The following is a 16,881-nucleotide window of genomic DNA, read 5'->3' as shown; positions in this document are numbered from 1 at the left end:
TATTCCAGCAGAGCAACAGATGGCTTGAAACGTACGCTCGGGGACACTTGTGTAAAGACTTCATGGTTTCTGTTCCCTGTTTAAAAAAAACTGATTTTTTAAAAATAGCAAATTGGAAGCAATGTGCAGACGTTTAGACTTTTATTGTGTGACAGTAGAGAAGATGTGATATTTAATTAACTTGAAATATTGGTGCTCAAGAAGGGGGGGGGGGGGAGTATTTGTCTTTTTGTTTTTTATGCTGACTATTATTTACTTCATAGCTCAAACAGACAGAACTACAGATCCCAGGACTCTGTGAGTGAAGGAGTTTATCCAATTGTGCACTAAATATTCAGTAGAATACTGCAATTTAAAATGACTCCCAAATAAGTAAACGCCCTGCATCCAAAACATCACTTAATTAAAGAAAAAATGCACTTAAAGCCGGGGTTGATAATCTTAAGAAACCAGCAAGAGTAAGATATTTTAAAAATTACAGAAAAATCAAATAAATGCCAAAAAAGGAAACGGATGGGTCAAACAAACACAGGACTTTCAACCAGGAAACCAGTGTTTGTGTCCCAGAGTTGGTTCTATTCGTACTCATGGTACATCGTTTACGTTTTAGTTTGTGTAGCTGTATATACACCATTTCTACAAATATAACCAACCCTAGCTATGAAGTATCTAAAGTGAAAGTACTCATAATTCATTCAATGTGTTGCAGAGTGACTGTTATAAATTATTACTGATGCATTCATGAGTAAGGAAAGTTAATATGTTCTGTATAAATCTGATTCTGTAAAGTAACTAAAGCTGCAATTCTAAACGATATTTACCTCTGTATTGAGGGAAGTAGATTTTTTTTTAAAAGCATGAAATGGAAATACTCAAGTACTTAATACTTGAGTAAATGTACTTAGTTACATCTCTTTCCCAGTTAGCACTGATTTGGCGAGTTGCAGATAAAAAAAAATGACAATCTATATTAAAGTTAGCGAAATTTGGTTGACATGTGGTACTATTTTTTCAACAGTATGTCAATGACCATAATTAAATGTGAAGCAGGATTCAACTACATATTAAAATATGTTGTTGAATTATAAGTAACCAACATGAACATTTCAATCAAAGTTTGCCCATTTCAGACAAATCAACAAATCTATGCTGTATTTATCAACAGTCAGTATAATTCCATCAACACAAGTTACTGGCACCTTTTTTCCTCCGTACATCGGCTCTGCTTGATTAAAGAAAGTTCAATCATTCAGCAGACTTTGAATTAAAATAAAAACCCTCACACATGTAATTGTCCTTTTTCCTTTGGTTTAATAAAAACAATACCAAGAGACCCCACATCAAATCTGACCCCGGACCAGGTCTACAGGGACCAGGTCTACACGGACCAGGTCTACACGGACACCTCCCTGGCTGGGACGTGACAACTCTTCTTTCAGGAAGTATATTTGTAACCTGCTACATATCGGTGGTGTGCTACATCCGTCACATTAGAATCCTGTTACAATCACAACCTCATCACATCGGAGTGCATTAATGCTGAGCAACGCATCCCAGCTCCTCCATTAGAAGTCATAAAAAGGATTTATTAAATTCACTGAGCTAAGAAGCCACATCTCATGTCCTTGGTGAAAGTATTTCAAGGTTTTTTTTTTCTTCTTTTTTTCTAAATATAAAAGTAAAATGACATCTTGGCATGAGAAGTGTTGGATTTTTTTTTCTGGAAGCAGGAGTCCACTGAGGATCGTTCACAAACCTTTCACTGAAGAGTTTATACAGTCATTAAAATAAGCACTATATCCAAAATACTTCTGTTGAAATTGTAGATTTAAAAGCCCAACTGTTTACAATCTGTACATGGCACTCATGCGTCCACATTGTGTGCTTTACATTCTCTTCAGCATGCACTGCACTTCTGCTTACACATGCGAGGAACACGGCAGAATCACTAAGAAATAAGGTCATGGGTTAAAAAAAGAGGATAAAGGATCGTCATCCCTGCGTAACAAAGAAAAATCACTAATTGCCACAACAGGATGGATGTCTTCTGACATGCACAAGATGGAACGCAGAATATAGTGTCATTGAAAATACTGTTTATAGTCTTTCTTCACACCGACTTCCTCCTGGAGCGAGGGAACTCCCGGAAGCTATGCCCGGGCGAGAGTGTGCTTCCGGGGGAGGAGAGCCCGGTGTTGTCCCTGGAACCCGGCAAGCAGCCCTGGATCCTGTACGACACCGAGTTGTAGTACACAGAGTTGATGTGGCAGCCGTGGTGTTCGCCGTGCGACATCAGAGGACTGTCACAAATCCCCAAACGGTAGCACACGCAGGAGCAGAGGGAGCTGAGGCTGGACTCCGGCCTGCGCCTGCCCGCCTTGATCTGGAAGTGCATCCTGCAGGGGCTCCCCCGCCCCTCCTGGTCCCCGGCCGGGGAGGCGATGAGGTTGGTGCGGCTGGTCCCTTCCTCCATCGGGAGGAAGAGGGTGCTGTGGCTTCGACTGTGCACCGCCTTGTTGCTGCCCCTCTCCCTGCGGCCGCCTCGGCCCTGCCCCCCCACCACGTGGACCCCGTCCAGGAGGCCCCTGTCCCTCTTCAGCGAGGCCCTCTCTTGAGCGTCCCGCCGCTCGTCCTCCGTGTTCATGGTGAGGAAGCGGAGCACCACCAGGTTCAGGAAGGCCCCGATGACGGTGAGCCCCACCAGGATGTACATGAAGCTGAAGGCCACGTAAGGGGTCTTCTCCTGCAGGTCCTCCTTCTTCTGCAGGGCCACGAAGTCCCCGAAGCCGATGGTGGTGAGCGTGATGAAGCAGTAGTAGTACGCGTGGAAGAAGCTCCACCCCTCGAAGTGGGAGAAGGCGGCGGCGCCGACGCACAGCGTGCCCATGCAGGACAGGAAGCCCACCAGGACCATGTTCTCCATGGAGACCTCGGTGCGCCGGAAGCCCGTGCACTGCTTGGTCTTGTGGAGGAGATAGCGCACGAAGGTGTTCATCCTTTCGCCCAGGCTCTGGAACATGACCAAAGTGAGAGGGATCCCCAGAACGGCGTAGAACATGCAGAAGACCTTTCCTGCATCGGTGCCCGGTGCTGCGTGTCCATAACCTTAATGCAGAGGGGGAGAGGATGCTTACACAACACCTGGAGGCTCTATTTTCTTCTCTTTTATTAAACGTTTCATGCATGCTCCTTAAGTAACATCTCTTATGTAAAAGCTCCACTTACCGATGGTGGTGATGACGGTGATGGCAAAGTAGAAAGAGCCGGCGAATTTCCACTGTCTGCCGGCGCGGTGGGGCTCAGCCTGCATCACCACTCGCTCGATTTCGCGGTAGTCGTCGTCGGAGAAGCGGTACCGCCTCTTCATCTCGTTGCGCTTCTGCTCCAGGACGCGCCTGCGGGAGCTCTCCGACTCGGACTCCAGCGCGTCGAACACCGCGGCGCCCACCAGCAGGTAGGAGAACATGCAGAGGATGAGGGAGAGGGTCCGGACGTTCTGCTTCTTCATCCTCGGGAGCGGAGACGCGGCCGGTTACAGGTGGGATCGTTCCTCAGTGAAGTCTCGCATTTGGTGCCGCAGCCTGTTGCGTGGAAAACGTGGCGGGATATGAGGATTCAGGTTTCAGATGTCTTGTTTATGTAAAAATAAAAAAATAAATAAAAAACACACACCGAGAGCGATCGATGCGCTCAACGCGGTCATGTGTTTTAGTGGCTCCTCCGCATGCGCAAACTGGTCTGGATAAAAAAATATGTGGTTTGAATGAGACACTTGGTAAAGCTTTTTTTTGTTGCACCAGCTGGATGTGTGTGCAACAAGTGAAGTCCCGACTCAACCCGGTAGATAGCATCCTAACATGAGGAGGAGGAGGAGGAGGAGGAGGAGGAGGAGGCGGAGGAGGAGGCGGGGTTCAGCACCACGGACAGCTCCCAGCGGGATTTCACATTTGAACTGGCTTTTATAAACTGCGCATCCAAGGTGGACACACACACACACACACACACACACGCACACACACACACACACACACACACACACACACACACACACACACACACACACACACACACACACACCTTAAATGTGAAACTTAACTAACCAACTAAAGCCAAGATAACATGTTGGTGCAAATAAAATAAAAAAGTGTTAAAAGAATAAAAACTAAAACCGATTTGACCGATTGGTGTCAAAGACATCACCTCAAAAATAGAAGCAAAGTTAATTTTGAGTTATGTAATATGATGTAATTATGTCATCATGTGTGAATTATAATCCCGTGACAGCTCCAACAAATAAAAATGACACTAAAGCAATTATCAAGTGAAAAAAACATCAAAGAAATAATGAAGATGTATAAGATGGGGATAGTGAAATTATTGAAATATGTATAAACATACACATTTGAATATGTTGAAATGATAAGAAAGCCAATCGATAAGTGGGTTTTTAGAATAGTTGTTAAAAACGTATTGATTGTGAGTTTAGCAACAGTTCTGGTGGCAAAGAGCACAATAGATACACATTTACTGTTCTATGGATCATTACATATCGATGATTTCATGTATAGGTGTGTGAGTGTGTGTGTGTGTGTGTGTGTGTGTGTGTGTGTGTGTTGGAGAGAGACAGATGTAGATTTGAGAACTGACTGCATGCTGATACACACCATATAAATAACCACCATTGATACACTCGATGCTTCTGGAAACAGACTGTAGATTATTCACGGTTGCCATGGTTACTCATACCAGAAGCACAGACTTGATTTGTCAGCGAGGTCCGAGCTAATATGTTAAAGCATAATGATCCGGACCCCTCGGGGAGTCGTTTCAAAATCACACTGCGAGTCTCATTTATTCAGGCGGGATTTTCTCGTCAAACGTGGGAAAGAAGAAAACATCGCACACTTTTACGAGATTATGAGATAAAAACCTGAACAGGAGCATCCGTCCTCACAGTTGGTAGGAAGCACCGGCAGCGTGTGTGTGTGTGTATGTAATATATATATATATATATATATATATATATATATATATATATATATATATATATATATACGTCACACACACACACACACTAGGGGTGAGTATTGGCAAGAACCTCACGATACGTATCACGATATCACGATATAAATAAAGATGAAAACACAAGTACCTGTATATGTACATCAGATGATATTGATCAGAGGACAAATTGAGTCAAAACTATTTCATTCAAAACAGCCTCTCCATTTTATTAATTCCCATGAAATTCACTGGAATAAATATTGAAAATAAAATGAAAAAGGATAAAGTACTGCATTCACAACGCGTGTAAACGTGAATCTTTTTTTTTAAAACGATCTTTGGAGTTGAAAAATCAATATTGTATTGGGCGGCAAAGTATTGCGATATATTGCCGTATTGATATTTTCACTCACCCCTAATATAGACACACACACACACAGACTCTCACAGGTGGGATTTCTTTCGTTGCTTTTTGTTCCCCGTTAAACAGAACAACCTGCTCTCGGCTGGCTCCCTGTTTTTGTGTTAAGTGGCTAAATCAGCACGCTTGTGATTCAAACCAGCTCTCCGTAAATCAATTACATCTCAGCTGATAAGAGAGGAACCCGAAGCCTGAACAGCCAGCCATCAATCCAGCCCAGCGTGTGTTCACATCCCTTTTCCAAAGCCCAAGGACCCGGAACAAAGCGAGGAGGGCCCATCAATCCCCGTCAGGGACCTGCAGCTTTAAGGGGACGCATTCACACTCAAAGAGATGCTTCATTGATTCGGTTGGTTTTTTTCTTCTCTGTTGTCTTTCACTAACACTTCATCATCCCACACACACACACACGCACACACACAGTTCATTAGGTGGTCGAAACAAATGAAGTGGATTATGGAAATGCAGCGTCCACTTGCCTCGTCTTCTATTTTATGTTTAGAATATTAACTTCTATGAGAAGTATTGCTCATTTGTTATATTATTATTCATATTATTATCTTTTAAAGGTTGTTGATTGACAGCTGATGAGTTGGGAATACCGTTCCCTTGGAGATAATTCTATTTTTAGCTCTTACCAAAAAAATATTTATTTATTACTGTTCGTAACACGTCATGTGGAAAATAATCAAAGTCATAACTTTGAGTCAGCACAATGCCTGTGATTACTTTCAAAAGTAGTTTTTATATTTAGGATCCTTTTTTAATGCAAATTAACTTTTGTTTACACAGAATATATTCTAAAAAAGAAAAGAAAAGCAATGCAACATTTGTATCTAATCACTAAAATGGATTCATACGATATAAACAAGAACATTTTAGAGACCAATTACAGGAAACTTGTTTTAATATGTGCGTTTTGTATCACACCTGGGGGCCAAAAACAAAAGTCGACTGTCCAGAATTACAAATACGGCCAATAAAATGATTGGGAATGAGCAAAAACAACTAGGATGAAATATATATATATATATGATGAACATTTACAAAAAATGTTTTTATATAAATGCCACATCAGCTTAATTCACACTGGAAGACGTCTGTTATTGTTGTCTGATCTGTGCTATTTATTTTAATTATCGTTATTTATGTGTTCAAACCAACATTCCCACATTTCTGCATTAAAAGATTATTATTTTGTTATTTATTTACTCTCATTTGGTGACATTAAGCACCATCTAAAGAGCATTTGTCCACTTTTCATGTGATGAAATAAAAATATAGTCCATCTTAGTATTTCTGCTGATGCTCTGAATATCATCCTAGCATCAAGAGGACCGTCCGCCTGAAGGAGTACTTTTCTCTACTAAATAAATCTCACCCAGTAATTCTGCGGGGGAAGGAAATATGCAAATCTGTGAAAATCCTGGAGGAAGGTTTATTGAAATTATGTATTTTTTTTTTTTTAGAATTGAAAGCTGGTCTTTAGCAGGAAACTGCAGCTGTGCTTTGACAAGGATATCACAGGAACAATGCAGGAGTGCAGATGAGGTGGTGGCGGAGGTGGAGGGAGGATTGGAGGTGGAGGAACACCGGACGACACAGATGTGGACGGTAGGGGTTTAGCTACAGAGGCTTTAGTCCAGATACCGATCCGCTAGTCCTCTATCTCAATTTACGATTTGAGACGCATATTAGAATTCAAATTTGCTGCATTCTGAGCTGATTAAAGAATTTGATTATATGCTTCTTTCTTTTAAAAAGTCTTGGGTTTATCATGTAATTCCTGCATGTGTTCCATTAAATATGTAAATAATGAGCATGTCTGCACAAATGACTAAATGACGATGATTAAAAATGCTCTGTGGTTTATCTTGAGTAACTGGGTCACGAATTCTGGAAATAATTGCTGTTGAGTTTTTCCAAATGTTTTTTGTTTTTATATCTTTGAGAAAAGACAAACATCTCTGCAGTCAATATCTCCAAAACCAGGCAACTCACGGCTAAACAATCCAGAGTGAACAACATTTCTGCAGGTTTTTTAAATTTATTTGCAATTATGACCACATTTGTTTTTGTACTACAGCTCGCAAAAGAAGGAAAATACACTTTTCTGGAAGTTGAATCTCCTCTAATAACAAAATACATCCATCATTCATCATGTTGACTTCTCCGTCTCTCTTTCCCATTTATATGTGTTCATTCTTCTGTAAAATAAGATGAGATCTGTTTATCTTCCTCATACTTTCTCTTCCCAACGACAGAACAGAAGGTCGCCTAGTTTCTTTTTCATGCGTTTGTTCTCCGAGCAGTTTACATGATTTCTTACATTTTCTCTGCTCGGCCGAATCAAATGGAAACAAAAGATTAATGTTCATTTGGTCAATATGACTTATTTTGTGCCCACAACCAATGTTATAATTACCCCACTCACATTGCATTAAATGTAATATTGTTGTCTTCTCATTTGGTGAAAGTATATACATTGTTTTGCTATAGTGAACACAAAGTTGGAATAATTAGCAAATGTCTCGTCTTTTATAGCCAAACAAATGTGATGCATGAATTAACTCCACCTGGGTAATTGTGACACATAATGTAAATCACTGCACCTGGTCAAAAGTGAGTCATTATATAATATGTATATAAGAAATGACAATATGTATAACACATCCACCCACTGGGCTCCTGCAGCGATAAAGGAAGAGTTCGTAGGTGGAGCCACTAAATGCCACAAAACGCAGCCGGACTGGGTTTTTCCATGATCGTTATAATCTCTTTGTACAAAAACAAATCTCTCCGTCTGTATTGAACGCGCTGAGAGGAAAAAAGGCAACAGGGAATCAATTTCAACAGAGCCGAGGCATTTAAATAGCAACAGCTAACACTGGATGCCTGCAGAGCCCGCCGGTTACCACAGTAACCGAAAAAAAGGCCAAAAATAGAAACCCACAACGACGGCCATTCAACATCGAACCCCCCTGTGATAATACAGGAGTCTATTTATACACCTCGGATTGGTGGAATAAACACATCTGGTCCCATTACTGTCGGCGGATTGGACGTCACGGTCCAGTTCCACGTGTTTCACACCTTCGGAGGTCGAGCTGCTGGTCCTGATGAGAACCTGACTGATGATACAGGAACACAGAAGACATCGATGTGAGACGCTTCAGAGGACAAGACGGGACGATGAGACACACTGCAGCTGTGTTTGGACTCCAAGGGTCAGGGGGAGAGGGGGAGGGGGGAGGGGGGAGGGAGGAGAGAGAGGGGGGAGGGGATGGAGTGAGGGGGAGATGGGGGAGAGAGAGGGGGAGGGAGAGAGAGAGGGGATGGAGTAAGGGGGGAGAGGAGGAGGGAGGGAGGAGATGGAGGGAGAGAGGGGGGAGAGATGGGGGAGAGAGAGGGGATGGAGTAAGGGGGGGGAGAGATGGGGGAGGGAGAGAGAGGTAGAGGTGGAGGGAGAGAGAGAGGGGGAGGGAGGGAGAGAGGGAGAGGAGGAGGGAGAGGGGAGATGGAGGGAGAGAGGGGGAGAGAGAGAGAGAGAGAGAGAGAGAGAGAGAGAGAGAGAGAGAGAGAGAGAGAGAGAGAGGGGGAGAGAATGGCTGCAGTGTTTCTGCAGGTTGTGAGATAGAAATGCCGTCTCCTATGTGAACTTGAGGTCAGAGGTTACCTGTACAATTACTTGTTTTACTTGAGTATTACCTTATGTTGCTTTCCTATGAAGTAAAAAATAATGTATATCACAATTTAGTACTTTTGAATATTAATGTTTGTGATAAACTGAAGGGTGAATTGTTCCTTTATGGGTTGAGACAACGTGTTCATATATTAACGATTTTAAAAGCCTCTTGTATCAGCTGGGAAACGCACATGAAAAGTTGACTTTTTAAAAGAGATGCATGGTTCTCACAGGAGAGTGAGGCAATAAAAATATATGATCTTATAGGATATGATCGCTGTTGGTTAAACTACCCGACAGTATATAAAAGGAGTCAAAGCCATAAACATCTACAGCAGTAAAATGGAACAAACACATTAAAGCAGCAATAATGTAGAAATGTATTTATCTCTTTTAAACTTTTGAACATTAGTTTTAGGTGATTATTTTTGCCGTTTTGCTCATTTTGCTTACTTGTGATCTAATTCTGCGACAAAATCTCTACAATCATCAGGGGATTCTCTGCAGTGTTTTTATCGCGGTGATCTGATTTGGCACAAAATCTTCAACATTATCTCATTATTTCAAATCCCTTGTGTACGAGTTCACACTTATTGAGCATTTACAGCTGATTCTGACTATAGTGGGTGCGTACACTCCTACAAACTAAAATAACACTAAAATATAAACTAAAAATATCCCCTCATCCAACAGTAGAGATGCTGGATTTTTAATTTTTTTTTACATCTAGACCTATATGATTTACATAATATTGACAGATTTATCATCAATAAAGTGATTTTAATTAACAGATAATGCTATTGTTTTTCCCCCATTGGCTATCAATACATCTATCATAGCATTGCTGATGTTTTTGGTTATATAACAGTGGAGGGATAAAGTTATCCTGCACCTTACACAGGCTGCCTGACGCATCAGCTGGCTTGCAGTTTTTATCACCATCAACCAACACAGCCAGCGTGCTGCCTTCACGCTGTGTCGGAAAATGCACTTACTTATTAGAAAGCACATTGACAACATCATAAATGTCAAACTACATATTTTGTTTGTTTTTTATGTCTGAGGACCACAATGGAAATAAGCCTTAGAGCTTTATTGTGTTTTTATTTTTTATCCTCGGTAATGATGATGACTAGGTGTGTAAGTGCGTATGTGCTCTTTTCTGTGCAATCACCAAATTAAATAAAATAAAATCACACCGAAATCGATCGATGCCAACAAACAGCTGCCAGAAAGGGAGTTTGAGCAAAACATAAATAAAAATAAAGTAAATACATAAAGTTAACTTAGCTCTAATAACATAAATACCTTCCTTCTCTTAAGCTGGAGCTAAATGGCGATCGGGTAGTAGGATGTCTTTATTACTCTTAAACGCATAAAACCTACGTTTAATGGCGTTTTCGGGTCCAGTTATCCCGAATCCAACGATTGTTTTGCCATTTCCAGATTCTACGACGGAGCACCTGAAGGCATCACCGCTATACCGCAGCCGCCGCCGGTGCCGCCGCCGCTGTCTGACGATGGAAGACTGGAGAGGCGGATGGTCAGGGCCGTCCTCGTCTAACCCGAACATGCGAGTGTGACTCCATTCACCGCCCGTTCGCAGAGCTGCAAACCCGGGGAGGCGTTTTTATTTAGCCGTTAGCAACGTCACGTAACGTCCGTTTGTTCGTGTTCCGGTAAAAAACCATGGAGGACGACTGTGTGTGTGAATACGACTCGACCTGGGACACGGAGAGTGATGGAGACGACCCGGCCGGAGAGAGCCAAACCCGGCGGTCATGTCCAGACAAAAACAAGTCCGCCTGGACCCTAGTGACCGTATGTTATCACCGTGACTCTGCTAAAACCGGAAACTCGCCTCAATTACCGGGTTTATATTGGGAAGGCTTTTTTTTGGCTAATATCGCCTCGGCTGGAAAGCTAATGGTAGCTTTATGTCTCTCGCTCTCTCTCTCTCTCTCTGCTGCAGGCTTGCTAACTAGCCTAGCTAGCCGATGACGTTAGCTTACTTTTAAAAGGCTTTACGTCGCCATATATAATGTTTACATATCACGTTATGCTGCTCACAGCTGCATTTACATATTTATAGTCAAAATGGTGTGTTTGGAGTGAGTGTTGGCTGCTTTTAGTGAGGGGGGGGGGGGGGGGTGTTAGCTTGGCCTTTTACATGTCAACTTACTGTATAGCGTCATGTCAGCTTTTAAACGTATCACCTGCAATTATAGCAAAAACGTCATTTTCATTATGATGCATGGATAGTTTAGTCGAAATAACGGTGTTTTGTTTTTGTTTTTTTTTGTTTTTTTTAAGACAACGGATTAATTTCACTTTCACTTTTTATTTGCAGTGGCATCACACGCCCAGAAACATGAGGGCGGCGAAGGACATGCAAAACTACAGAAGAGGATATCCGGTAAGCAGCAGCAGCAGCAGCAGCAGCAGCAGCAGCAGCAGCAGCAGCAGCAGCAGCAGCAGCAGCAGCAGCAGCAGCAGCAGCAAAGGGATTCTCCACAAGAATGGACCTTGAACGCACCACCACTGAGACCAACCGTTTGTTGTTTGTGTTTCAGAATCTGACAGACGACGAGTGCTCGGAAGACAAAATGAACAATTTGCAGTTTTACCTAAATAAATTTCCCTCGGCTCCTGATGGTAACGCATGTAAAGATGTTGTTCGGAGATGTTCTTTGGGGGTGAAATGCTTTGCGATGACGTGATGTTTTATTCTTTTGTGATTTGGCTGCAGATGTCTACATTGAATCGTTTCTCAAGGAATGGAAAAACGACTACAAAAGGCTGGAGAGGGTTCATTCGTACATTCAGTGGTACGTATGACGCTTGTGTCATCTCATTCTGGTGACGTTGCTGAGTATGCTTCTCCTGGTTAGCAAAATAAATAAATAAAATGCTTATGTTGGGAGGTGGCTTCAATGAAAAGCACTGCAAAACAATTAGTATTCATAGCTTACAACCTGCTTTTAAAACATTCGTAGCGATGGAGGAGGACTCATACATTCAAGTAAAAAGATTAACTTAATTAAGGTATAAGATTTGATGGCTATACGAATGGTCTCTCTTCTCTTCCCCAGTCTGAGAAAAGAGAAGCGATGATTTGAGTTGACACTAAACTCGGTAGTAAGCAGGAGAACATCATGTGAGGACTGGTTATTAGAGGCAGAGTTGTACGTGGTGTTTGGCGAAGCACCACGAGTATATTTTAAGTCGGGGTTAAGGACAGCGGACGTAATTTTTTTCTGAATTAGAGGTTTGCTTCGTTGGCTAATTGTTTAATTGATTTTGTGTTGTTTCTCTCTTGAATCCTCTGCCGTTGTAAAGGCTGTTTCCACTGCGAGAGCCGGGGGTTAATTACATGGCTTCAGAACTCACCAAGAAGGAAATTGAGGTAAGTCTTTAAATGAACGCTGCACATAATTAGGTTGTCACTGACTAATCTCCCCACAAGTTAGTTTGTCCAGGTTTGATAGATGTGTGTGTCATCGTTGCAAGCATGCTGCAGTGGAACTATAATAATAATGTTGTATATTAATTCCTGAGATCATCGTCTATCATCACAACCCTATCTGGTATAGCCTAAAGCAACAAATTAATTAAAACATTTATATTTATACCACAGTCATATCTGAAATGTCATCCAGTGAGTTGAATATGTCTTTCAGATGCTTTGGCTAGAGATGCGTTAAGTTTTGGCATTTTTGAATCACGCAAAACAATGTAACAGCTGCCAGTTTCTCTAAAATCACCTGAATCCATACATTTTCAAAATAAAAGGCAGAATGCTTAAAAAAAAGAGGTTGAAAGCTGCGTAGCATTACAAGCATCATTAACACCATCATTTATTAAGTTTGTTTGTAGAGGAAATATATACTATATTAATGTTACGTGTCTGTTAGACAGAACAGACAGCCACATAAAGATAAACACCAACTTTTCTTTTTACCCATAGCTGTACCAAAAGCTGTCCAGATAGAAATGCTTCTACATGTTTTACCCACAATCCTCTCTTCTGGTCCCCAGGCCTTCAAGAAGAACGAGGACGCCAAAAAGAGACTAGTCGAGTCCTATGAACTCATGCTGGGCTTCTACGGCATGCGTCTGGTCAACAAGGAGACGGGCGAAGTGAAACGAGCCGATAATTGGAAGGAGCGGTTTGGAAACCTGGAGCGGTGAATATTTTATATATCTCTCATAAAACCAACGTCGACATGATGTACTTCCTGTTTGTAATAAAGCGTCTGATCCTCTCGCAGGAACATGCACAACAACCTGCGCATCACTCGCATCCTGAAGAGCCTCGGCGAGCTGGGCTTCGAGCACTACCAAGCCCCGCTGGTTCGCTTCTTCATGGAGGAGACTCTCGTCAAGAAGACGCTCGGCAGCGTCAAGCGCAGCGTGCTCGACTACTTCCTGTTCGCCGTCCTGGACAAGCAGAAGCGCCAGGAGCTCGTGCGCTTTGCCTTCCTTCACTTCGAGCCAAAGGACAAGTTCGTGTGGTGTCCCAGGAAGATCCAGAAACAGTTCAGGAAGGCGGAGAAGAGAGCCGACGGCGTCGGGAACGCCGACGGTAAAGAGGACGCGTGTTCACGGAGTAAAAGCAAAGAGGGAGACGCCGTCGTGCAACAAAAAGAGGACGGAGCGGATTCTGTCGCCAAGCCTCAGAAAGGAAGTGAGAAAACGGCGAGCAAAGACAAAAACAAACTGTCCGAGGCATCGCCCGAGCTGAAGCCAGAAGAAGAGACCGTCGGAAATGGAAACGCAGAGGCCGATGACGTTTTGGAGAACGGAAATGACTCCACAGACGACGTGGATGAAATGGAGCAGTCGCCGAGTCCCGACTCTGCGGCGGCGAAAGGCGAGGACGCGTGTGCCGACGAGTCAAAGGACGCCGCCCAGGAACCGGACATCATTATGCAAACGGACGGCGACACGGACACTGAAAAACCCCCCAAAAAGAAGAGGGAAGATAACATAAGCAACGGCTCCGTCAGGGAGACAGCCAGCGGGCCGACGGAGGAGAAGGTCGCCGCCAACAAAACCACGACCCCGTCGGAACAAACCCCCCCTAAGACTTCAAAACATTCACCCTCTCTTTCTTCTGGAAGGGAGGAGAAAATCCCACGGACTGATTTCAATCAAGTGCCAGATAAGAAAGCGGAGGAGGAGACGTCGCAGACAAACGGCTCGGTGGCGAGCGCCGACAAAGGTGCGAGCGCCGACAAAGGTGCGAGCGAACAGACGAACGGGAAGCCGGCGGAGGACGTCGACATGGAGCCGAACCCCTCGAGCTCAGACCAAAACAGGAAGAGTTCATGAATAGAACTGATCTGGAGATAGACGCATTAACCTTGAGCTTAAAAATGAAATGTTATTATAGGGGCAGAGTATGACTTAAAAAAAGACTTCCTGGGCCTTATTTCTACTATATTTGATGTTTAGATGATCGGTTCTTTTCACTTTTGAAGGAGTATGAATTCGTTAACTTGCTGAATGTGGGAGAGGATGGAACTGGTGGCCAATCGGACGTTTAAAAAAGGATGTTTTTTGTTATTTTTATCGTCAACAAGTCCCATGAAAAGGTGAAAAACCAACAGTGCATTAACTGATCTCTCACTATTTTGACTCCAAGCCCACTGGTGATGAAATGAATCCTTAATTCATTTTAATTAGACTTTTTTTTGTCAAATGTAACTCAAACGGGACTAAATGTTTTGTTTTTTTCCAGTCTGGGTTTTTGTGAGTATTTCCAGCAGCACATCCATCCACTCCACCTGTAACAGGAAGTACAGCATCATGCTTATTGTAATGAAGGAACGTGTTTTCATGGAATTTGTTGATAAGAAAAATTGGGGTCATGTGACAAAGGCCGATATTTATAATGCTAAAGTGCTTTTGTTAATGTACATCAATAACATGATGGTTCAGCATTTTTTTTTTACACCTTATACTTTAACAAATTAACAATTGTTTTGCACTGAAAAATAATTAATTGGAAGAGCTTTTTTGCCCCGCCCCCTCCTATGTTTTTTGTGTGACGAAAAAAGAATCCGTTTGTGTTTTTCTGCTGATCGCATAGATTTACGACTGAATGTCACGTAAGTTATATTTCAATAATGTTGCACAATTTTCATGAAGATTTGGGAAGTTTTGAACAACTGAAAAAGCCTTGCCAAAAAAAAAAAATGTGATGAGACTGGTTGATTGTACAATGTGATGTCTTCTGGGCAGAACCGATAAAGCTTTGGCTATAATTTAAAACCCGCCGTTTGTTAATTTGATGCAAATGAAATGAAAATTTAAAAGCCGGCGTGAGTATATTGATCTTTTTTTTATATTTTGCACTTAATTTTCACTTAATTATTGAAGCTATGATATTTACATAATGAAATGATAATAACTTTACAAGTGCTGGATTGTTTATATATGACCCCCCCCCCCCCCCCCCCCCTCCCCCCAACCTGGCTGTTGACAAAGCAGAATAAAGTTATACTATTTTTTTTAAGCGTTTATGAAATTAATCTGAGTCTCAGGGTTGAAGCAGCGGTAGATGTCGGGTTGATTTCCCAGCGCAGCAGCATGAAGTCAGAAATACGAAGGTTGTTTTTCTCCCAGCAAACACCAAACAGTGAAGTCATGTGACTCACAGCCGAGGGAAGAAGAAAGATGTTGGATTTAGAGATATTGATGCAGCAGGTTGTGTTCAGGCCTCAGGATCTCTGAGTAATGCTGCAAAAAATAATAATCTATACTGTTGGGAGTTTAAGCTTCTAGGTAGTTGCATCACCTACAGATACTCATCATGAATACATGGTTTTTTTAGGTTAGATTGAGAGTAGCACTCAGATTATCTGTCTTTCACAAGAGAGGAGATGGATTCTGGGCTTCTTTTTTTTTAAATCATCATATAACTTATGAATTTAATAATGTTAACTTGTACAAAGTAAGATGATTGTGTTCGATCAGGAGCTCTTCTGTTTCTCCAAGAACATAAATGTGAAACATTCACTTGTTTTCTTTGCTCCTTTGTCGTTACGTGATGATCGTGAGCTGATTATTATTAATATGGCCTTTTTTTTGGACTCTTAAATCCAACATCACGCTGGGTTTCAGGAAACTGTCACATCGAGAAATAGATTCTTGCAACATTACCTGACATTTTAGAAACCAAACTGTCTCGTTAATGGAGAGAATAATCTGCGGGGGGGGGGGATAATAGCGTGCTACGGGGATGCCAAAACCCAGAGATGACTCGGCATTTTAGTACTTCTGGTTCCCTCGTATTAAAGTCGATTTAATGAAATCGGAGATTTTAACGTCTTGTTCTAGGATATAAAATGTCTAAATGCTCCACTTGGGAAGCTTGAAGCTTAAATTCAAAAAGCTATTCAAATTGTCACACGTGACCTTTGACCTCCTGCCTCCTCAGTATGTTGGAAGCAGCGGCAGGTTGCTGTGACAATCAAGCGGTGTCATACCAACCTCATGGTTGACTTCATGAAGACTTGCTGGAGATGTGCATGATGGGAATGAAGGATCTGAGGATTAAAGTAATTGTACTTCAACACTGTGAGAACCACTAATGGACCTTTAAATACTTGTTTTTTTTTACCTCTCACACATGGAGGGATTGTATTTAAAGTCTCTCCTCTAATTGGTCGAAACTCGAACCCCGGCCTACTTTTTAACTTATTTAGCCCCGCCCACTTTTCTTGGGTGTCCGAAATTATTTCCCCCCCCCCTTGCTCGCTCGCTG

General features: G+C 42.3%; 2 protein-coding genes across 2 annotated transcripts; one reads left to right on the top strand and one right to left on the bottom strand.

Annotated features, from left to right (window-relative positions):
- Positions 1-1,340: 1,340 nt before the first annotated feature.
- On the bottom strand, positions 1,341-3,515 carry kcnk15 (potassium channel, subfamily K, member 15). The gene is made up of 2 exons (XM_084016035.1): positions 3,226-3,515; positions 1,341-3,105 (listed from the first exon to the last, which is right to left on the bottom strand). Exons 1-2 carry the CDS (start codon positions 3,506-3,508, stop codon positions 2,111-2,113), a joined length of 1,278 nt encoding a protein of 425 aa, XP_083872161.1. The 5' UTR covers positions 3,509-3,515; the 3' UTR covers positions 1,341-2,110.
- A 7,086-nt stretch (positions 3,516-10,601) lies between these two features.
- ogfr (opioid growth factor receptor) lies at positions 10,602-15,625 on the top strand. The gene is made up of 7 exons (XM_084016034.1): positions 10,602-10,931; positions 11,461-11,526; positions 11,684-11,765; positions 11,860-11,938; positions 12,450-12,516; positions 13,149-13,297; positions 13,382-15,625. The coding sequence occupies exons 1-7, from the start codon at positions 10,800-10,802 to the stop codon at positions 14,442-14,444; spliced, it is 1,638 nt and encodes a 545-aa protein (XP_083872160.1). The 5' UTR covers positions 10,602-10,799; the 3' UTR covers positions 14,445-15,625.
- Positions 15,626-16,881: the final 1,256 nt, after the last annotated feature.

This window comes from Eutrigla gurnardus, assembly GCF_963514095.1.
Source record: "Eutrigla gurnardus genome assembly, chromosome: 8".
Lineage (NCBI taxonomy): Eukaryota > Metazoa > Chordata > Actinopteri > Perciformes > Triglidae > Eutrigla > Eutrigla gurnardus.
This window is presented reverse-complemented; position numbering and strand designations above follow the sequence as displayed.